The sequence below is a fragment of the Musa acuminata genome, unplaced genomic scaffold, assembly GCF_036884655.1.
Source record: "Musa acuminata AAA Group cultivar baxijiao unplaced genomic scaffold, Cavendish_Baxijiao_AAA HiC_scaffold_1139, whole genome shotgun sequence".
NCBI classification, from domain to species: Eukaryota; Viridiplantae; Streptophyta; class Magnoliopsida; order Zingiberales; family Musaceae; genus Musa; species Musa acuminata.
This window is the reverse complement of record NW_027021351.1, coordinates 2,199,906-2,222,170: the sequence shown is the minus strand read 5'-3', so window position 1 is coordinate 2,222,170 and position 22,265 is coordinate 2,199,906. Positions and strand designations below refer to the sequence as shown.

At 40.9% G+C, this 22,265-nt stretch overlaps 3 protein-coding genes across 7 annotated transcripts; 2 read left to right on the top strand and 1 right to left on the bottom strand.

Moving 5' to 3' along the window:
• Positions 1 to 701: 701 nt before the first annotated feature.
• Positions 702 to 3,513, top strand: LOC103999731 (dihydrofolate reductase). Of its 2 annotated transcripts, NM_001422325.1 has the most exon segments (6): positions 714 to 914; positions 995 to 1,087; positions 1,173 to 1,271; positions 1,911 to 1,952; positions 2,266 to 2,497; positions 3,105 to 3,513. In NM_001422325.1, coding segments are annotated over 6 exon segments (828 nt in total). In that variant the 5' UTR covers positions 714 to 716; the 3' UTR covers positions 3,269 to 3,513.
• A 502-nt stretch (positions 3,514 to 4,015) lies between these two features.
• LOC103999729 (calmodulin-binding protein 25) lies at positions 4,016 to 4,875 on the bottom strand. Its single transcript, XM_065179667.1, has one exon. The coding sequence runs from the start codon at positions 4,811 to 4,813 to the stop codon at positions 4,217 to 4,219; it is 597 nt and encodes a 198-aa protein (XP_065035739.1). The 5' UTR covers positions 4,814 to 4,875; the 3' UTR covers positions 4,016 to 4,216.
• A 5,242-nt stretch (positions 4,876 to 10,117) lies between these two features.
• Positions 10,118 to 21,573, top strand: LOC135671337 (SUN domain-containing protein 1-like). Of its 4 annotated transcripts, none has more exons than XM_065179377.1 (3): positions 10,118 to 10,474; positions 10,896 to 12,023; positions 20,983 to 21,573. In XM_065179377.1, exons 1-3 carry the CDS (start codon positions 10,133 to 10,135, stop codon positions 21,286 to 21,288), a joined length of 1,776 nt encoding a protein of 591 aa, XP_065035449.1. In that variant the 5' UTR covers positions 10,118 to 10,132; the 3' UTR covers positions 21,289 to 21,573. The 4 variants fall into 4 exon arrangements, with proteins under 4 accessions (XP_065035449.1, XP_065035450.1, XP_065035451.1 ...); XM_065179378.1 differs by having other exon boundaries at positions 10,268 to 10,474; positions 10,890 to 12,023; XM_065179379.1 differs by having other exon boundaries at positions 10,268 to 10,478.
• Positions 21,574 to 22,265: the final 692 nt, after the last annotated feature.

Below are 22,265 nucleotides of genomic sequence, written 5' to 3'. Positions count from 1 at the left end.
TTAAATGTTATAAATACACCATGTATTTATCACATAAAGTCCTAATTCACTTACTACTTTCTTTTTGAATTCCTAATTAATCCTAATCCTCTAAAAACTTAAATCTAAATAGTACTTCAAATAATTTGAATATAATCAGTATTCCTAAATAATTACCAACCTTTATAAAATAATATGACAACTTTATCATTTAAGATGGTAAATATGGATTAAAGTTAGTTCATAATCAGCTATCTTATTATCGAATGTTCTTCTTTCTTATTTATACAGGTTAGGAGAAAGAATTTTCTTTAACAAAGTAGTAAGATTTTTTTGTACAGTTGAAAAAATTTTATCTGCTATCATGCCCCTGCAAGATAATGCTTCTGTCGAAGATGTCGATCTTCACCAAAAAGCCACACTTGGGGCGTTGTTATAGTGCAAACTAGACCTAGCGAGAGGCAAACTTGCTCTAAGCAAGATATAAGATGTATTTTGCATTGAAATTTATTGAATATTTTTTATTTATACATATTAAGATGAAAGATTTTTCTCAACAAAATAACGAGATTTTGCTATCATCCTCCATAAATGCTACAAAAATGAATCAAATCAGACAGTGATCGAAGCATATAAACTACCAGTCGTGAGGTACAAGTGGTAGCTGACACAAAGAGGCAGGCGATGAATTGGAAGTAGGTAGCAACTAACCACCCCCCATGCGCTATTAATACCACATGAGAAGAGAGGCGGGCCGCGACATCTTCCTCTTCTTCTTGTGCTTGCACAACTCAGGGGAGGAGGAAAGGAGAAAGATGGACGGGCAAGAGAAGAAGATGAAGGTTCTCTGCCTCCATGGCTTTCGAACCAGTGGGAGCTTCTTGCGCAAACAAATCAGCAAGTGGGATCCTTCCATTTTCCACCACTTCCACTTGGTATCTCTCTCTCTCTCTCTCTCTCTCTCTCGCTCTCTCTAGAAAGAAGTATTGTTAACATCATCTTCTTCCACCTACAGGACTTTCCGGATGGTATATATCCAGCAGGAGGGAAGTCGGACATAGAAGGCATATTTCCACCACCATACTTTGAGTGGTTCCAATTCAACAAGGTAATGTCCTAAATTAGGGCTTCAGTCGATAACTCGATCTCGGTGCGACAACATCTCATGATAGCTTTGATATGTTGTTATATAGGAATTTACAGAATACAAGAATTTCGAGGAGTGTATCTCTTATCTGTGTGACTACATCACAAAGAATGGCCCTTTCCATGGATTGCTTGGCTTCTCTCAGGTTTCGTGCATCGTTGATAATGGAATGCTAGTTCTGCAAGCTAACTTGGTTTGATAGTAGAGTTAACGTATTGCAGAGTGATCCCTCTTCATAATAAATAATTATGGTTTTTTATTCATTGTTAAATTGGTGGTGAATCTGTCCTGTTCAGCATATGCCTCATTGTTAAATTGGTAATATTTTTGTCTGAATCATAGAAAATCCTTATTTTGTTCATTAGTTTTCCAAGCTGTTGGAAATTTCTGATATTCATTGATAATAAGAAGAATTTCTGATTGAAAACTTTGAAATGATTTTTTTTTTATTATTTGATTAGATAATAGTTAACTTTTTAAGAACTTATGAGTTGTTTCCAACTTTGAATAGTTACGCTTTGCATGTTCTTGAATGCTGCATTTACGGTTACCTCATCAATCATGACTTGATCGGAGTAGATGTAAAGCTATTTTTGAATAAATCCTGTGTTCTTAGATCATGCTCAGGTAGGTATAGGAAGGGATCTTGAGGTTTTGCTTTTTCATCTCCTTCTTCCAAATTAATAGTCTTTATGAGAAAGACTCTCTCATTCTTTCAACCCCAGCAAGTGGCTTGGCCATGGTGATCTGCAAGAGACTAATGATTTCTTTTCCTTTGTCACAGGGTGCAACACTATCAGCACTTTTGATAGGCTATCAAGCTCAGGTAAGCCACTGTCTTTCAAAAATAAAAGGAAAACATATCTTCTTTTTCCATCTTCATTAGTGTGTTCAAACCATAACCATTCTGTAAAACACAATTCTATCTGAACTCAACAACTTATGGTGTAAAACTATGAACATTGTAAAAGCAAGCTAGAATGTGATTGGTTACCAAAGCTGAATTGATTTTAGATCTGAAACAAATACTTGCTCAATATATATCGCTAATAGAAGCCTTAACACAATACGTTTCCTAGTATTATCTTATGTTGATTGTCCAGATTAAATTGATGTTTACCTTTATCATGTCTGGACAGGGAAAGGTACTGAAGGACCACCCACCAATAAAATTTTTGGTTTCAATATCAGGTAGCAAGTTCAGAGACCCAAGCATATGTGACATTGCTTACAAGGACCCCATCAAGGTGAAATCTGTGCACTTTATTGGAGAGAAAGATTGGCTGAAACTGCCTTCTGAGGAGCTTGCTGCGGCCTTTGACAACCCTTTGATTCTGAGGCATCCCCAGGGCCACACTGTCCCTAGACTCGGTTGGTATTTATTACCTCTTTTTTTTTTCTTTCTTCGACTTGAATCAAATTATAACTTACAGCATGAATGGTACAAGAGTAAGATGATGGTATACAGACAGGAGTTAGTTCTTGCATTAGGTATGAATTGCTTGAGATTCTGTCTGACTCGAGTGGCTCTCTGCAAGTTTACTAAGATTGTGTTTGAGCTCATCTTCGATTAAAGATATCAATATTTTTTAGGAATTTTCTTTTATTAAAGTGCCCTCAACATCAGAGTAATATCAGACGATTTGTTAAATCAACAGGTACAACACAGCAAACACAAAATTTACAAGTTGATAATTTAGCAGTAATTCAGATGGATTGATGCAACACAAATGCTCCATGTGAAGATAGCATAAATTAGATATAATATCTAGAAACAAAATTTACATAAAATGCTTTCTAGATCCACCTGAACGATAATGGCATATATATGAGTTGGTGTAGAGGAGATATATGGTCCATATATTACATTCTGTGAAGCAATTTGTATTGTGTTGTTTCATATGATTTGTTTGTCTTGTATCAGATGCAGTTCTCTGTACCACAAAATTTTGATGTGAGAATTGATAATTGCTGACAGATGAGGCAGCTGCGAAACAGCTATCGGAATGGACTGCAAGCATTACCAGAAGTGAATTCGCTTGCGGTACTTCTGTTCCGAAGAATGTTGAATGTGAAATGAACAACATCAAGCATGAAGCGATAGCTGATCCAAAATGCATCGAAGCTCCGAGTGCAGCTTAGGTTTCACCACATGAACCGGTAAGTAAAATAAAGAAAAGAACATGGTATGACATCCAACTGTTGTTTCTTTCTTTGAACAGCTACATGAACTTTGTAATCCTTCCACATGATGCATTTTGCTGAATCCAGAGTTCCCTTATCAGTCACAGAACACTACTCAATGAATGTTATATTCACAAATGTCGATCGCATATATTTCCCATCTGTTGTTGTTTCTTACACACATTATCAGGATTTAATCTTTCTTTCATTTCAGTCATTAGTGACAGATTCATTTAATTTATTGTCTCAGTTATTTAGGAATAATTATATGAATATTTTTATCATGAAGCCTTGTGCAAACAACCATCTCCTATTTAAGTTGACCATGTAGAAATCCTACTCCATTGGAATCTAATTCGACCCAACCAGAGTTGACCCATCCCCCTGGGCTCCACAATTGCTGCCTCCAATCCAAATCCACCCAGTGGATAGATATCATGCAACACAATAATAAACCGATAAAAGTTGCATCATTCTCACGTAATTAGAACGTCAGCCAGCATCCTTAAAGCACTCTGTGATCAGAACTGCAGTGGGGTGTTTAGATCAAGTCAACATCTTTGACTTGGTCCTGTTAGCTTTTAGACCCTATAGAACAGTCTTAGTGGCCCCTGGTTTGGTGGTCAACAAATTTGACTCGGGGGTCCAATTTTGACCCCGATTCCAGTGCACAAGGTGGTGAAGAGCTTTCCACCTCCGTATGCATATGAAATGTGAGATCTTTGCCTTGCAATTCTTTATGCTCTTTGGTGGTCATATCATATGCATCATATGCTACATTCAAGATGCAATTGCATGGAAGATATCATGGAAGTTAGAACAGGAAACTGTGGCCTCGCTTCCACCAAGTGTTTGATGAAATGAAAGGATGAGAACCCAACAGTAGCATCGACAAAGGAGCGTCCTTTACATGACGCCCCACGAGTCGAGGGACGAAAAGGCCGGGAGCAGCCCGTCGAAGTCAGAAGCCGGCCCGAACGAGCTGCCCTCGTCGCGGTCCAGCAAGAACGCCGAGGTTTCGAGCGTGGGCAGGTGGGTCTGCTGCAGGACCGCCGGCCGCACCGGCTCTGGCTTCACCAGCGGCTCGGCCAGATCCCCGTCCAGCCGGACGCCGGTGACCCGCTGCACCATCTCCCGGAAGTGGGCCGGGTCAGCGTTGATGTAGGTGGTGGGCGCTCGCTTAGACGGGCGCGACCTCCGCTTCGAGATCCTCCCCGCCGGGGTGGGCGCCAGCGGGTTCCGCCCGCGGAGGGCAGCGACGTCTCCGAGAGGGGAAGTGACTTGGTAACGAGGGGGAAGGACGGGGGTGCGGGAAGTGGAGGTGGTGGTGGTGGCGACGGAGGAGAGGGTGTCGTGGGAAGCTGAGGAGGAGGTGTCGGAGAGGGAGATCTGGAGGGCTCGCGTGAGGGCCTCGTTGTCGCGGGCGAAGGCCTCGTTCATCCACGCCGACTCCGTGCGGTGCATCCACGGATCGAGCACCGAGCAATTCTCCGCCATGCTCATCGTCCGCTCGATCTCTCGTCGGGCGCTCGACGGGCTTCTCAAAGAACTCGGATAGTTTGGTATGGGGGGTTTAATAGGCGCGTCCGTCGGCCACGTGTCCTTCAATCGTCCGCGTCGGGTGACGGCGTTTCGTGTCGGAGCGGTAGGGTTCATAGTTTATCTCCACCTTTAAACCTACTTAGGAGGAGAATCGTGACGTTGACCGTCAGGCCTCGTCGTCCCTGCGACCCACGCGCAGGTTCGTGAGTGCCGTCGAAATATTACGGTCCTGCCACCTTTCCGGAGACGAAACCGATAACCCCTAACCTTACGATTATTTACGACGCGGACCAGCGCGTGTTCGGGAATCTGGTAGAGGGTCGTCGGTGCAATTAATGGGCACGTCGATGGTTGTTACGGGGAAAAGAGGAATGGGGAAGATAAGAGCGCGTCAGCAGTGACGTGGGATCCGCTTGCGTCACGTCCAAGTGAGGATGCCGTCTGGTATGGCCATTCGGATGGACCAGAACCGTTTGATCTGATAGCTGACGGCTACGATCTGTTGCTCCTCCCTCTCGTCTTGGCTGCCCATGAAATTGGTACAACGAACCAGAACCGTTTGATCAGCCAGATGACGGCTACGATCTGCTGCCCGTGAAATTGGTACAATGGACCAAAGCCGTTTGATCAGCCAGCTGACGGCTACGATCTGCTGCCCGTGAAATTTCTACAATGGACCAAAGCCGTTTGATCAGCCAGCTGACGGCTACGATCTGTTTCTTCTCCCGCCCATTGCAAGCCTTCTCGTCTAAGCATCTCAAGTATCCAAGTCAATCAAATCCTCCATCGAATCTCCCACCATCTTTGTTCTATACTTGTGATCTTGACCATTAGAGATCATCTTTCACGGACAAATACTAGTGGCAATGTCACACTAAGAGGATTAAAGAGCAAGTCACCTCCACAATGATTCTTCTTGTCCATGGATTATTTAGATGCATGACTATTGGTCCCAAAATCTCGAAGAACTTCGTAAGTGCTTGAGAAATAATAGATAAAATTATATTTTAAATATATATTGATATATGTATTATTTAATAAAATTATAATTTAAAAGTTTATTGAATATTTTTATGTAATTTTACCCTTTTAATATTAAAAAGTGAATATATAATTTTTACTTTAAATAAATAAATAAAATAAGTGAAACGAATGTATGTATGTATGTATGTAATCTTATAAAAATTTTCATATGGCCTAAATATATAATAAATAACAAAAGAATTTTTAAAAATAAATAAAATAAAATATCAACTTATAAAAAATATAAATCATGCTATTTTGTCGCTAAATTATTTTGATAATATTATAATTTTAGATAAAATCATAAGATATTTTTAAATTTTAAAAATTATATTAGCATCCCACAAATACTGAGATGCTAATATTCCCACAAGTTTTGAACTAAATATTACCTAAAGGTAATATTAGAATTTGAGTACCTCCAATATAATATTTGAACTAAATATAATTTTTAAAAAATATCAAGTATTGATTCATATTTCAAATATACATGGAGCCCTCCATTTCCAATGTGTTATCAAACCCACTCTGGGCATCTCTCTCCATTGCTTTGATGGCAGACAAAATTGCATTAATTTGTTGACATTTGGGTGTAGGAGTCAGTTGTTTTTCTTTCTGTTCTTGGGAGGCCTGTATTTTTAAGTGTTGGACTTGAACAGCTACAGTAAGGTCCAATGCATGGCCTATTACTATGAACTATGTCAGAGGGCTGGTGGCTGGGTAATCTTGGAGTTTAATATAGACTTGATCCTTTTCGAACCATACAAGTTTCTTTGGATCATTGATTAGTGATTATGCAATCAACATCTTTGGCATGATATTAGAGAGGTCATATATTTGATTCTATGTATGTAATTAGTTCCTACAAAATGATTCTCTCTTCAGGGATTTTTTTTTTTTTTTCAGGAAGTGTTTTTCCAAAGAACATCTCTTAAAATATCTCTATGATAATTGTAAGACAACTAAAGCGTTATCTAATACGTATAATATTGATATCCTCCTTGAGTTAATTGGTCTAAAGTGTTTTTCCAAACTTTTTTTCTTGTCCGTAACAAACCTTTTGTTCTAGTTAGGGGATTAGTTCAGACCTCGGGCAAGGTAGGTCAGGTTGTTCATTTCTTCTCCGTCGTGGCAACCTTGGGATACAAGCGAATTGTAGTCGCTCTTGTCTCGATCTCTTGTGGGTTTCTTGCTCGAGACTATTGCATTGATGGCAATGTACCGGTTGGTTTTTTCAAGTATTTCAAGCATCGTTGTTGGTGTCCTTTCTACCAATGACTAAAAAAAATAGGAGGGCTTTAGTCCCATCATAAAGGACCGAATCACAAGCGAGGAGTGAATATTGTTTATGCCTCAGATCTTGTTGATAAATCGATTGATGAAATTCGAGAGTGTCTCCTCTTCTTCTTGTCTTAATTCGAGAAACATCATCGTCGTGAGTCTCGGGTATACATTTTTTAGAAAGTGGAGTTCGAACTCCTTTGCTAGTTAAGCGAAGAAGCTGATAGAAAGTGATTTCAAATGAGTGTACCACTCTCTTATTGAACCCCTCAAAGTGGTTAAGAAGATACGATTCATTAGGGCATCCGAGTTTACAAGGCAACGACATGCTCTCCTGGGTTGGTAGCACCATCAAAGATTTCCAACAATGAGAGGCAAAAATTAGTGGGGATTAGTTTCTCTTGGATATCTTGAATAAATGAAGATGGGCCCGATGTAGAGTTGATCTACCCCTCACCTCTGGATTAATGAAATTCATGATATATTTCTTTTAGGCACCAATCCATTTGTTGCAGTTGGATCCTCAAAGAGTTATCCGTTAAGTTAATCGAATGGGTCTCAAATTCAAGTAGAGCGGAGCGTTGGTGGGATAGCCTATTAAATTCTATGGTCAGGGAGCGAGATGCTCTCTTGGCTGATGGTTCGATAGGTCTTGGATGCTCATAAGTTGTTAGCAATTCGTCAGATGGAAAGACCCTAACAAATGTCGATGCTGGTGGCTACCGAGCTGTCACCAATGGCTGAGGCAATAGCGTTACCTGCTAGTCTGACCAAGGTAGGAGTGGAGCGATCGCCTGCATTATGCCGACTAATACTTGTATTTGTTGGGTGAGATTCAATAATGCTTCGATAAGAACGAGAAGATAGTTAGACGACACTCCTGGGGATAAGAATCTAAGGTCGTTAAATGAATGTTAGTATTGTAGTGGTACTTGCAATGAGGTGGGGAGCGGGTGGTTGCTGACCTATATGAGTGAAAGTGTTGTTGAATCTCGGATTTTGACGATGAAGTCAATTGTAATTTGTTTGATCTAATCTATATGTTGAGAAAAGTATGTAGGATTAACTACGATAGCAGTAAGACATAAAGCAGATGTTGTACCAGAGTCAAGATCGAGATCACTTTGGGAGTTCGAGGGTTCGACGGAAGTCCGGATGTTCATCAAAAGTTCTGCGGGAACCAATCGAGAATACAAAGAGGGAGAAAGACTGATAATACAAATTTTAAAGTTTTTCTTGATAATACAAAAGACCGATAATCTTTTGTATTAATCTTTTATGATCTTTGATATCTTTCATGTGATGATCATTGATGTAAATTTTTGCATATCTCCTCCTCTTCTTTCTTGTTTGCAATAACAAAGGGGGAGAAAGTCATGCTAGCTTGCATATCGCAAAAGGAAGCAAAAATTACTAACTTGCATATTTTAAGGAAAGAAAACTTACTACTTTGCAAAGGAAAGCAAAAATTGCTAGCTTACACATTGCAAAAGAAAGTAAAATTACTTAGTTGCACATTTCAAAAAGGTAAAAACTTGTTATCTTGCACATCTAAGAGAAAAGTGATAGCTTACTCATCTTAAGAGAAGCAAAACTTATTAGCTTTCATATTTCAAAGAGATGAAATAATGCCAACTCAATTACGGATCTATTGGGCTTGAGTTGGGGGTGTTTTGGGCTAAGTGAGGCTCATGCAGCAACCCTCAGTAGACCCAAGCAGTGGCACTGTCAGGGCTAACGATGGCACCGCCTAGGACTCGGCCTCCCAAGTTGTTTAGGTGGTGGTACCGCCCAAACTACTAGTGGTACCACTTAGACATAATCTTCAAGACTATATTAGGTAATGGTATCGCCTAGTGTTAGTGTCAAACTAAGCGGTGATACCAACCAGTGTCAGATCAATAGGCGATGGTACCGCCTAATATTGGCGATGGTACCGTCAGTTACTTGAAAACCCGGGATGATATAGGTTTGGCTTCAAATTTGAATCCATTTGAGACCTATAAAAACCTCACTCATCCTTGCTTAGTAAACACACAAACTGAGAACAAAATTAGGAAAAAATACTATTGTAATCTTGTGAGAATTCTCTTCCTCTAGCTCTAAGTGTTTATTTCAGTTTAAGAGAGGGGTGAGTGGGTTGTAAAGGTTATCTCCTAAACTTATGAAAAGGAGAAAAGAATTATAAGAGGATAATTAATCTTCGCATATTAAAAGAAGACCGGTAATAGGTGTTAGTGACCTCAACGAAAGAGAAATGAAGAGTAGACGTAGGTTACGACGATCGAACCATTATAAAATTGGTATGTACTTTCTTTGTTTTCTGATTATTTATCACTCTTATTTTAAGTCAAGTATACTTTTAATATCTTTTTAGATATGCTTTTATCAAGTCGAAAGTTTTCAATCAACTTAATTTTTATGTAAGTACTAATTCATCACAGTTTTCGATACTTTTAGCGTATGCAAGTCTAAACAACCCAACTTGATAGTGAAAAGTACCTATAAATAGGTGTGATTTCTAGATATATAAATCATCGGTGCTTTCAAACAATAACTTCTTGACAAGTGTCTTGATCATCTAAGATGCTGTTGATGATCTCAGGATGATTTTTAAGTTCTTTTGTTTCTTTCATTTTTGTGTCCAAAAATATTTCCAAAGGCAAATAAAGACACATGAAAAGTGTAATTTTTTTCTTTAACAATAGAAATGAGAAAATAAAAAAATATCCACCGGTTATTCATGCGAATGAAAAAATAAATTATCTTTGAATATATATATTTAAGTTGGTTAATATAATATTACATAAATGATCGATCTTAGTTTTAAGTCCGTATGTCATTTGATGTAATATTTTTTATTTTTAAAAATAAATAAATAAATATTAAATATAAAATGTGACAAATTCGATTACTAATGCGAGAACGAGTATTCATGCATGGTTCCCATGCTTTTAACGGAGTCGCAAAAGATCCATGGTGGAACCCACTGTTCTTGTTTCAAAGCAGGAGTCGGGTACCGGATCGGGTAATTCGCCAACGGATAGGCGAATCATTATTTATTTCGCTATTGGGACGCGCCGCTCCCGGTCTCCCGTTGGTTTCCTTTCCCTGTTCCTTTCAACGAGAGCGGAGCAGCGACACACCCACTTCTTAAACTCGTTCCCCGAGATCCCTCCCTCGACAAAGGTAGAGGACGGGAGGAAGCGATTCCGAGCCAAACTCCGAACCCCGTCCGCCTCTCTCTTTTGGTTTTCGCGCTCGATCTGCGAGTCCTGTGCGCGTGACGACGCCCGCGGATCGCCAAGGCTTCTCCCGGTAGGTGACTTCTCTACCCGCTTCCCCTCTTCGTTCCATTGTTCGATCTGTCCTCGACTCTCTTCGTGTTCTTCTCTCTCTCTTTTCCAGACTTCGATCCTGGAGATCTGCCTTCATCTTGATTGCTTTCCGTTCCTCTTTCGTTGTGCTAGGTGTTTGCTCTTAGATTCTTAGGCGTGCCTTTTATTTGGTTTCGAGTACTAGTTGTTTGGTTTGTTGACCTATTGTTTCTTTCTTTTGTTGTTTTATTTGATCTTTATGGCAGATTAGGGTTTGAATCGGCGTCCTTGTTCGGTGCAGTTATTATATATCTTGGATATTATGTTTTTAGTGCTGTTTTCTTTTGTTTTTGGGGGCTTAAATATTCTGTTTGATCTTCTCCGGTTCTGATTGCTCGCTGCTTTGTGCGTCTAAGGGTTAGGCTGTTCTTTCTTTGGGGTCATTGAACGAGCACATCGAGCACCGAAGCGGAGCCATGTCTGGTTCCACCGCTGCAGCAGTTGCGGCGACACCAGTGACCAGCAACGGTGCTTCGCTGACTTTGGATGCGAAGGGGAAACCAGATGCGAGGAGGAGAACGATGGTGATCGTGGAGAAGACATTGAATGCTGATGGGCTTTCTGCTGGAGGAACTAATGGGGTCGCTAATGGGAAGGATTTAAGCCACACGATAAGGGGAGAATCCGTGATTGAGAGACCAAAAGACTATTCAAAGTTGAAGAAACGGCTGATAGCTTCGTCCAGTGTATCCCCACGGCGGAAGAAAGCTGTTCCAAAACCTGGGAAACCCAAATGGCAAACTGTCCTTAGTGTGTTAACCAAGAATTGCCTGCTTCTTGCAGCTCTTTTATGGTTGGGGCAGACTGTTTGGAGATGGAGTTACAGCATAGGCGACAATGCAAACTCTCCATTTGCTTCATTGGATTATGAAAGCAGAATTTATGATGTTGAGGCATCTATAAAGGAGACTGCCAAGATGCTTCAGGTCCAATTAGATGTAGTAGATAAGAAAATAGGTAGTGAGATTGGCATTGTGACTAGGGAATTGCTGAAGCAAGCTGAAGAAAAAGGAGCGTTGTTTGAGGAGGAGTTGAAGAAGTTGGAAGCTAAAACTGATTCTTTGGACAAGTCTTTGGGTGAATTGAAGGACAAGGGTCTCCTCTCAAGGGAAGAATTTGAAAAACTTTTGAACGGTTTAGATGATAGCAATATAAACCTGGATTTGGATCAAATTAGGGCTTTTGCTAGGGATATTGTTCAGAAAGAGATAGAAAAGCATGCTGCTGATGGTCTTGGAAGGGTTGATTATGCTTTAGCTTCTGGTGGGGCTAAGGTGGTTAGACATTCAGAGCCATATGGTTTTGGAAAAGGTAATAGTTGGTTTGCTAAAGGTCATAATGGAGTTCATGCTAATGCACATAAGATGCTGGAGCCGAGCTTTGGAGAACCTGGCCAGTGCTTTCCTTTGCAAGGAAGTAGTGGATTTGTTGAGCTTAGGCTAAGAACAGGGATCATACCTGAGGCTGTCACTCTGGAGCATGTGGCTAAGGTGAGGTTTTTCCTTTTTCCTACTGCTCATTTCTACTTTTCACATAAGCTAAGGCTGTTTTTTATATTGCCATAACATTTGACCTTTTTCTTTGCTTCTCTAACTATCTTTGTCTGTGTGTTTAATCTACACTCTCCCTATGTAGATCAACATTATAAGATGGATTTTGGTGGAACAAAGTAATATCAATTTGCCTATAACTAATAATTCTTGGGCCTGGATGAGGGTACAACACTTGCATGCAATGATGACTCAGTGTCACAATACGAGTTGCTTCAACTCTTTCTTCATTTACAGTCATGTTGGTTTTCATACTGCAATGACAACAATTGAACTTTTATTATGCTGTTTTAATTCATGCTTCTTACCTGTTTGCTTGGAGGCTTGGGCACTACATGAGATCATTCAATGAGAGTAGTCAGCCATCTTATGCTGCTTATGACCTCTTTTTCATTTTGTAAACTGTTGGTGGCTAAACTGAGACGGAAAGCAAATAAGTGGTACATTGGAAACCAGTTAGCTCTTTGTGTAGGTGAAACATCTGCAGCACCTTAAAGTAATTTAGTTTAGATGTCGAAAATTGCAATATCCAAATTCATCTAACTTTAGTTCCTGTGTCAGCTCCCTGTTGCTCAGAAATGTTAATTTCTGAAATTCCATTTTGTTAAAATTCAAGATCTACCTTTTGTTTTATCGAAATTAAGATTTTAGTTTTTCAAAGTGGCCACCTTTGCAACTGCATATAAGCATATGCAGTTTATATGACTGCATGGCATAATGCCTATGCAGCTTGAATATGCTGCATAACTGCATATGTGGTGTATGCAGTTGCTTTGGCTGTAGATGTCTATGTGGCTGCTTATGTAGTCTGTATAAGTATCGAAATGTGATGGCATATTGTTTTATATTCTCTACCAACTGCCTTTAGCCTTACTATATTGTTTTATTCTTTTAGATTGTGGTTGGTTGCAATGGTGATGCACTTTTTTCATAATTCTTTTAACTTCACTTTTATGACCACTTAAATAATATAAATCTCATTGTATATATTTGTGAGTTAGTCATATCATATATTGTTTTCTTTTTTCGTCTTTGTGCTTGATTATATTGAGTATCTTAATATGAATAAGCACCCACAAAAACAGTGCATACTGCACAAGTTTCCATAGAGTAACTTGAGTTGGGATCCAATTTTATTATATAATTTTAATTGAGTGGTGAATGACAGTTGCACTATCTTCACTATTGCTGTTGGAACTAGAAACTCGGGTCAAAGGGAACAGCTCAAAAACGTACGCTGTTGACTTTGAGGTTGCTGAATTTTATAGGAAAAGATACAAGGGAGAGTGTAATATACGAGGAAATGGAACAGAATAAGGTGAGAGAACACATATGTAACACCACAAGTGTTATACTTTATTGTTACTGAAGTTCACTAATAATTAAATAAAATAAAAAATGGGTTCTCTAATTACTCACCTTTGTTCTGCATTTTCCATTAGAATGCTATTTACATATAACAAAGAAATTACTATAATCTTTTTAAAGTACTCTCTACTTGCTCATAATGGCCCTAGCCATGACACGAATGTAAATGTATATTATAATAAACCAGTGATTTCAAAAGGCGCTCGGGACTCGCCTCGCCCGAGCACCTAGGCAAGCGCCCAGCTTTTTAGGTCTAGTTCGGTTGTATTTGCGTTAGTTGGTTCGATTGAACCAACTAACGCACCAATATCAGCCTCCTCGCGACTTCCCCCAACCCCAACCTTACTTGCGATTCTACTGCCGACATTTCCTCTCTACTGTTGCTGTCGCTGTCGTTGCCTCTCTCCGTTGTCACTGCTATCGCTGCTCTCCGCTGTCGTTGCCGCTGCTCTCTGCTAGCACTGCCGTTGCCTCTCTGCGCTACTGCTGCCGCTGTCGCTGCTCTCCGTTGTCGTTGCCGCTGGGCTCTGCTGTCATTGTCGCTGCCTCTCTCCACTATTGGTGCTGCTGCCGTTGCTTTTCGCTGTTGCTGCTCTCAAATAGTAGCCTCCCATTCGCGACTCAGTTCTCACTATAACTCAGCTTCTCACCTCGGTCTCCTCCTCACACTCTACTCTTCTCTACAGCTATTAACAGTAGATAATATTTTAAATATTAAAATATTTTTTTATATTTTAATATTTTAGAGCTCCTCACTTCGCTCAAGCGAGCTGTCATGGACATAGTTGGTTTTGCCTAAGTCGTGCGGCACCCTTGCGTGTCCATCCACAAAGGTCAGCCTCCCCGAAGCTTTCCATGGTCCTTTAGGACCCACAAAAGAGTAAACGAGTTAGAGAAAACGTCTCACTTGGGATCCACAAACAAACATTTCCGACAACACTTCATAGACAATGCAAATTACAAACATACTTTACAAGCTCTGAAAAGTTACACAACAAAGGGTCAAAATGGTCCATTACAGACCTAAAATCTCTTACAAGTGTCCACATGACACAACCTTTATTTACAATCCTAAAGCGGCCACCAAACCCAACTAAAATGGGACTATTAAGCCTTCGGCCGTCCCTCTACAAGCATGAACATACCAAAAGACACGGACGTACATAAGCATTACATTAAACATCCTGTTTAGAAGTTTGTCCATGACATTCTCCCCACTTATTCCTTCGACGTCCTCGTCGAAGCCTTTGCCGACCCTGCAACTCCTCGTCTTTGCTGAGTCTTCAATCTTCTACTCCAGCTGCAATGCGCCTCTTGGCTCCTAGCTGCTGTTTTTGAGTAGTCGAACCTTTGATCCGCCATGCTGCTTTAACTCGTCAATGACTCTGACTCTAGTGTGGCGTTGGCTGAGTTGTGTTGATCCTTGTTAATTCCTGCGAATCCTCCTGAGACTTCAATCTTCTGCTCCAGCTGCAATACGCCTCTTGGCTCCTAGCTGTTGTTTTTGAGCAGTCGAACCTTTGATCCGCCATGCTGCTTCAACTCGCTAATGACTCTGACTCTAATGTGGGGTTGGTTGAGTTGTGTTGATTCTTGTTGATTCCTGCAGATCCTCCAGATGAAGGAAAAGACCAACCTTATTATGCGCCAATCTCTCAAATACCACATGCTGCTTGAATTGGGTGGATGCTTGTTGGAGCTTTAACGAGCATCGCCTCGCAAACTTTCGAAGTTTTGGGTCCTTCCTCCACAAAATTTGTCCATCGACTCTTCTTTCACTTAGTTGTCCCTTCCAAGTAGGTTCGCATCACTTTCGCTTTCGATTAGCATTTCGTTGGAAAATGAAGTGGACAATCTACTCTCAGTAGCACTGATCACCGTTGGTGAGGATTCGACAACTATTGTTTTCCATTATCTTCGAAGGGTCTTTGAACCTATGCAGAGCTCCTCAACTGGATATATAAGAGAATTGAGGTACTCGGTTTCGCCCATTCTCTTAATAGTTGAGAAGGCAAAGGTTACTTGATTTCGCCCGCCTCCTCGAGGTTGTACTCGATGCATCGAGCTGGTTACTGGCCTTCACCTGCTCTTTGCTCACACTTCTGAAGCACTTGAAGTGTTTGCACTCCTTGCGTTGAGTTAGTTACTGTGATTCACCTTCTCAATGCCATCGAACTTCTGGAATGCAGGAAGTTTTCACCCCAACTTGGAGTAATTCTCTAATAGATTTGGTCGCCTCAGGGATTGTACCGTCTTCTCCATCAATCCTACTGCCTACTCCACTGAGTAGCAAAGGTACAGCACCGCGTATTGCCTGCTTCGTTCCTTGGTCGTGCACTCTTGCCTGACCCGAAGTCCTTCACTTTCGACTATCTTGATGAGAAGCTCGTTGACATCGGTCTTACGAAGTTCCTTAGCCTCTGCCCTTCAGCCTTGTCTCGGTACTTGGAGGTTGCCTCTGCATGCTCCACCTTCTCAGCCCCTTTCACGACCAAGCGCTCTCCCTCCATGAGAGTAAGGGATCATTGACTTTCACGGAAGTCCCGCCTCTGCGGTACCATGGCCCTATTATCCGTCGCCTCGCATCTGCATTCCTTTTCTTCACGATTAGTAGATATGTCTTTGTGGTACTCCTTCGAGTCAATCTCCATTCTAACTAATGCTTGATTTTGGGTAGCTTAGTCCCTCTGGACTCGTCGTCGCTTCATCGACCGTTTCGACCCCCTGTTTCAACACCTCTGTGTTCTCCAAGTAGCTCCTTTTAGTCGATGGAAAGACAAACTGCAACTCCCATGCATGGCCTCTGCTATCACGTTGTAGGGTTTGCACCGATTCTGTTCTCCTTAGCTTCCTTGGTAGCAACGTTCGCTTACTCGACCTTGTCCTCTGACTTGCCGAGCTCCCTTAAGCGAATATGGGCTCTAGAGCAGTCCAATTCTCCAGCTGCTTCGATCATACCTCTACATGATCAAGTCCCTCCCATGGGACTCACTGGTACTTGCATTCAAACTTTTCCCTTAGTGGAACACAGCCCCCATATGCTGATAACCAAGGCTTTCATCTGATGCAAGATTCGATGCATGCACGGAAGACCCGCCTCTACGGTACCATGGCCTTCAATCCTTGAATCCATAGCCCTTCTTGCCGTCGTGTTGTTCACCGAAGTGGAGCTTCCAATAGCTCCCGATCATACCTCCGTATGATCTAGTCCCTCACGGGACGATGTCGTGTGTATCGCATTGCCACGAATTGTTCCACCACGATCCACTGCACCATGTCGCCTCCTGGTGACATCTCTATTGCATTCTGATCCTTGTGGGATGAACTCGAATTGTGATCCCTCAATGTGTGGCCTCTGCCAATACATCACAGGGTCTCTTCCACCTTCGATTTTGTTCGCTCCTTTGGCAATCGACCTTCATCCACCCACTCTTGGGTCATACCTAGATGAAGCACTGCTCTAGGACAGTCCGTCGCCTAGTAGCTCCCGAAGTCCACCAACTTCGCTGCAATTAGTGCACAATTGTCTGGATCCTGGGCCTCTTCCCCTACCAGCACAATCTCCGCTGCCCACTGCTTCCTGCCTGACAACTTGACTGACACCACTATGGCATATTCTTCAAGAGTACCCACCTCTGCGTCCTCTTGTCCCGTGCCAAGGCCTTCTGAACTCAACTTCGCCTCCGCAAGTTTAGTCGCCTTAGTTCCTACATCAAATGCTTCTCCGAGATAAGGTGCATGTGCCCAGAAGCTCCTTTCGTCTTTGGCACCATGCAAGATGAGTCCACTCCGTCAGAATGAAGGACCCATGGAACAACATGATCCTGCTCTTGCCTCTGCAAGAGTTCATGTCCTTGACCTCTGTCCAAGGAAAGCACTGTGCCTCCGCTCCATGTTCCATCTTCTATGCTGGCTCCCTTCATGCGACTTGGGTACTTCGCCAAGTTACACCCAAGTTGCTTCGCTCCTCGTTTTTTGCATTGAGTTGATGGTGGCCCTCGCGCCCACCATTCCACGGGTCAACCCTCCCTTGAGTTCGATCTCCATATCGACTCCAAGCGTGCCTTCATTTGTGTTGCTCCCCCACTTGATCTCGTAATGCATCCACCAATGCATTCTCTCAAGCGAGATTATGCGACGACTCCTCATCGCTTGCTCGGTCAATTGAGATTCATGGAGTTATTGTTTGTTGAGGTACTCCTCAACATGTGTGGTCTGTTGCACATGATTCTCCCTCTGGAGAAACCGGGATCTATCCCTCCTGGATAACTGTCCCGTTTGAGCAACATCTCTCTTCGTTTCGGAGACCACTATCCCTTTGGATTACTCCGATTTGCTGAACAAACTGTGCATTGTTCTGCCTCCTACAAACGCACTTGCTAAATTGCGACTCCACGTCAATACAGCCCCCGCTGCACCACTCAAGGCCTAGTAACATGCTGAACTCGCTGCACATTTCAGCCTTCTACGGACGTATCCTTCACATACCGAAGAGAAAGTTTCAATGCTCCATGGCGCCGAGTTTCGGTCGCCTTGGGATGGCCGCGAACATTCCATCGTTCGCATACAAGCCCATGCATGAGTACCAAAATTCTTCGAGTTAGCAATTCCCCTCACCTCTGTGAGCTTTGCACACAACTCTTTCGGTCATTGAGCAACTCATTCCACCATGCATGGTCTCATCCTTTACCAAGCGCCTCACTTGCCTTGAGCACCATCAAGTATAGTTGTTAACGTTGAGTCGTAGCTCAGACTCTGCCATCCCAACCTTTGTGTGCTCCGCATTCTTCCAAGTTTGTTTGTTCTCGTGGTGCCTCTTGCGCGAAGGGTTGGCCATTCCTCTGAATGCCAATCTCAGATGCCCGTTCCTCCTAGCGACTTCTTTTCCCTACATCTCCATGCTCGTTTTCCCCCAAACGGTCGGGCGTGTGCTGACTGCCCTCAACGCAGCCCTACTAGGTCCCTCACATTTGCATGCCAAGTGTTTCTATGAGTGCTTGTCTCGCTCTGATACCATTTATCATAAACTTAGCTGGTTTTGCCTAAGTCGTGCGGTACCCTTGCGTGTCCGTCCACAAAGGTCAGCCTCCCTGAAGCCTCCCATGGTCTCTTAGGACCCACAAAAGAGGAAACGAGTTAGAGAAAACGCCTCACTCGGGATCCACAAGCAAACATTTCCGAAAACACTTCATAGACAATGCAAATTACAAACAGACTTTATAAGCTCTGAACAGTTGTACAACAAAGGGTCAAAATGGTCCATTACAGATCGAAAATCTCTCACAAGTGTTCACATGACACAATCTTTATTTGCAATCCTAAAGCGGCCACCAAACCCAACTAAAATGGGACTATTAAGCCTTCGGCCGTCCCTCTACATGTTGTGCAAAGCATGAACATACCAAAAGACACGGACGTACATAAGCATTACATCAAACATCCTGTTTAGAAGTTTGTCCGTGACAGAGCGCCTAGGCGCTCGGGCGTTTTGGGACCTTGGGCGCCTTCTGGCGCCTAACGCTTTTTTAAATCTTTGTAATAAACTAATACTTCACATAGCATGGAATTGACAAACTTTTCTAATGAGGCATGACTAGGAATTTTAGTTTGACAAAAGAAAATTTCTACACTTCTTAGACTCTTCTGCAATTAGGTAGAAGAAGATGAGAGTCAATTGAAGATCTTAAAAGAATTATGACCTTGTGATCCATATGATGTAACCTCAATCAATCCAGTCCTAGTAATCTCAAACTTTAATGTAAAATCTCATCTTGCATGAATTTGCTTTTGCTGCATTTAGATTTGTCTCTATAACTATAGATGTTGAAGTTTTGGTTGTGATGTAAATCATCTTCTAGATTTTGTAGTTGAAGTAGACATAATTGAAACCTTTGTCTTGAACTGCTTGATCATAAGTAAACATTAACATATATAGTTCACATGCATAGGAACCATGTCAAGTGTGATCCCTTGTCTATATTCCTTCTCTAAAATTGCATTAGACAAAGTTGCTTCATGATAACCTTATAATTATCCCTTGTCTATATTCCTTATCTCATACTGACCTAATCAATTTTTTCTTCTTTATTTTTGTGTGTGGTATGACTCAAAGTTTGATATGGGTGGTGACTAAAAATTTGGACCTGTTACTTTAGCACTCATGTATACCATGAGCAACGGAAACTTTAAACATAATAAATTGATTTTTATGTTAGCTTTAGTGAAAAGCATCACATCATCAGCAAAGCAGCAAATTAGAAATATTCTGTCAAGAAGAGGAGAATGTGGGACGATGCCACTTCGTATTATTATTGTCAAACTTCTACCGAATATGTATGGACAAGGGAAGAGGGGATTTCCTTGATGCTGAACCCTTCTTGGAGCAAAAGAGTATAGTTTCTCTTCTTAGAAGTCAGCACATTCAGTTTTTCAACTAGCTTTCCTGGAAAAACTCTGATAGTAAAGCATTTCACATAAGCTTAACAGTTATATTGTTGACAGATTCCAACTTGTTCTACAAAAATAGGTGGGAATTTGTAGGGACTCAGAACTTTGTACACCTCTACAAAGGTAGACGATGGTAATGAAGGTTGAATTGACTGAAACCACCTAAAACGCTGAATTGTTGTAGGTTTTGATACTTATGAATCCTTAGAACTTTTCGTTGACCACTAAACAAAACAATTCCTCAACATATGTATGGACATACTTTCTTCTAAGAGCTTCAGGACCTTATCAGACACTATTCACTCGAAATGAGATCCTCATTTAGTTAAAACAGCTTGAAGATCAAATCTAGAAAATTGAGTCAAAATATGCTCTCTTTTAGTCAATTGACTCAGTTGAGGAAGAATCTGAAAGTTTGTATTGCTTTTTAAGCTTTTTCTCAGAGTGTATGTTTAGTTGTTTTAGTTATTCTGAAACTTGACTACAATAGCAGTTATACAATAGCAGTTATGCTGAGTGGATAAGGAATTTTGGAGGGGGGGGCTGAGAAATGAAGCAAACATGGAGAATGGAAACAAAGGTCATGGAGAGGGGTAGATGGTCAGTAATGGAACCAGAGTTCTAGGGATTATTAGCTTAGAATCAGTTTGACCTTCTTCTATAGCTATAGGGCATAATTGTAGGGATATATAAGCTGCAAGATAGAGTGGGTAGATTATTGTCCTTGTATTTTGATGAAAGAAGTTGCAGCTTGGTATAATGTTAGTCTGCTAGGTCTTTTAATCAACTTTTGGGTAAAATGTTGTGAACTCTTACTACTAATTGTACTTGAGCTGAAATATAAGCTTGCAAATAATATTATAGAGAGCCAATGACATAAGCTTACTACTAATTGTTCCCAGAAAAAAAAATGTTTCCAGAAGATGCAACACCTGGTGATATTATTTTTGTCCAGTGAACTTTATCATCTTCTTAGCTTTTCGTTTTCTCTATATATCTTTTGGAGTGCATCTCTGAATAAGGAATACTGATTTTACACCACAAAGTTATCCTGACACCTTCTATCTGAATTTGTCACATGCAGAGTGTGGCTTACGACAGGTCGAGTGCCCCCAAAGATTGCCGGGTGTCCGCGTGGTTTGAGTCACCTGATGAAGACCCATCTAGCAACATCAAGAAGATTGTCATGTTAACTGAGTTTTCCTATGACCTCGAGAAGAGCAATGCTCAAACCTTCGATGTCGTGGTAGGGGATGCTGGTGTCGTCATCAACACGGTTCGTCTTGACTTCACCTCCAACCATGGGAGTTCGGCTCTGACGTGCATCTACCGTTTCAGGGTGCATGGGCATGAGCCTAGCTCACCAGCAGCCATGGGTCTGCAGGGCTGAGAGAGTGTGCACTCTCCTATGTTCCTTCTTCCTTCCCTCGCCGCGTGTTGTACCCTTAGTTTATTTAGCCCAACATCAAGGACTGTAGATTTTCTAAATATTTGCCCTCGTTTATGTTCTTCCAAGCAGCAGCAGTCACCCTGAGATGCTGACATCGCTTTTGTGGAATATGCAAGAGGGGAACTTCTCTTGATGTTTTCCGCTTTTGTAATTATTCAATTACACAAACTGTAACATCAGTACTTGTTAGGTCGATATTTAATTTTGCATCAAAGTCTTATGTCCTATTGTTCGATCTCTAATTGGTATACTTTTTTGAGAAAGAAACTGATTTACCTGCGCATTAACAGCAAAATTACATGATCTACGTGTTAGCAGGCAGCTTTTGTTGATGGATTGATATCATAAATCTTCACACACACACACATGTGATTTTCTTAGAAAATATTTATATTTTGAGTATTTCTCAACCAGTACCTCATGTTTTGTTTTTTTTTCAAATTATATCTTTAATTTAAAAAATATCCAAAATATCCTTCAAAACATTTTTATCATTATTTTCACTCATTATTTTTATTAATTTTAAATTATTATAATATTTTAATAGCATTTTATAATATTTTTATTAAGGTATTAAAAATACTATAAATATTATTAAAAACATTATAAGTGACATGTTATTATGTCTTTTTGTTGTCATTTGCTTGTAGATCATTATGATATTATATTTTTAGGTTTGTAATTGGTTCAATTAAGGTTAGGAGTTCATCTTGATTATTTATATTTTTTTTAAATAGATTTAATTGTGGGGGCCAACAAATCATTATTTTTATTTCTATTTAGGTGATGTTGTTCTTAAACTATTACAAATACTTATTTGAGTTATGATGTATCAATCAAATGGTCTTCATGTATTTTGATTTCATTTGGTTTGTTTTTAATTATATTTTATAATACTTTAGGTTTTACAGTATTTT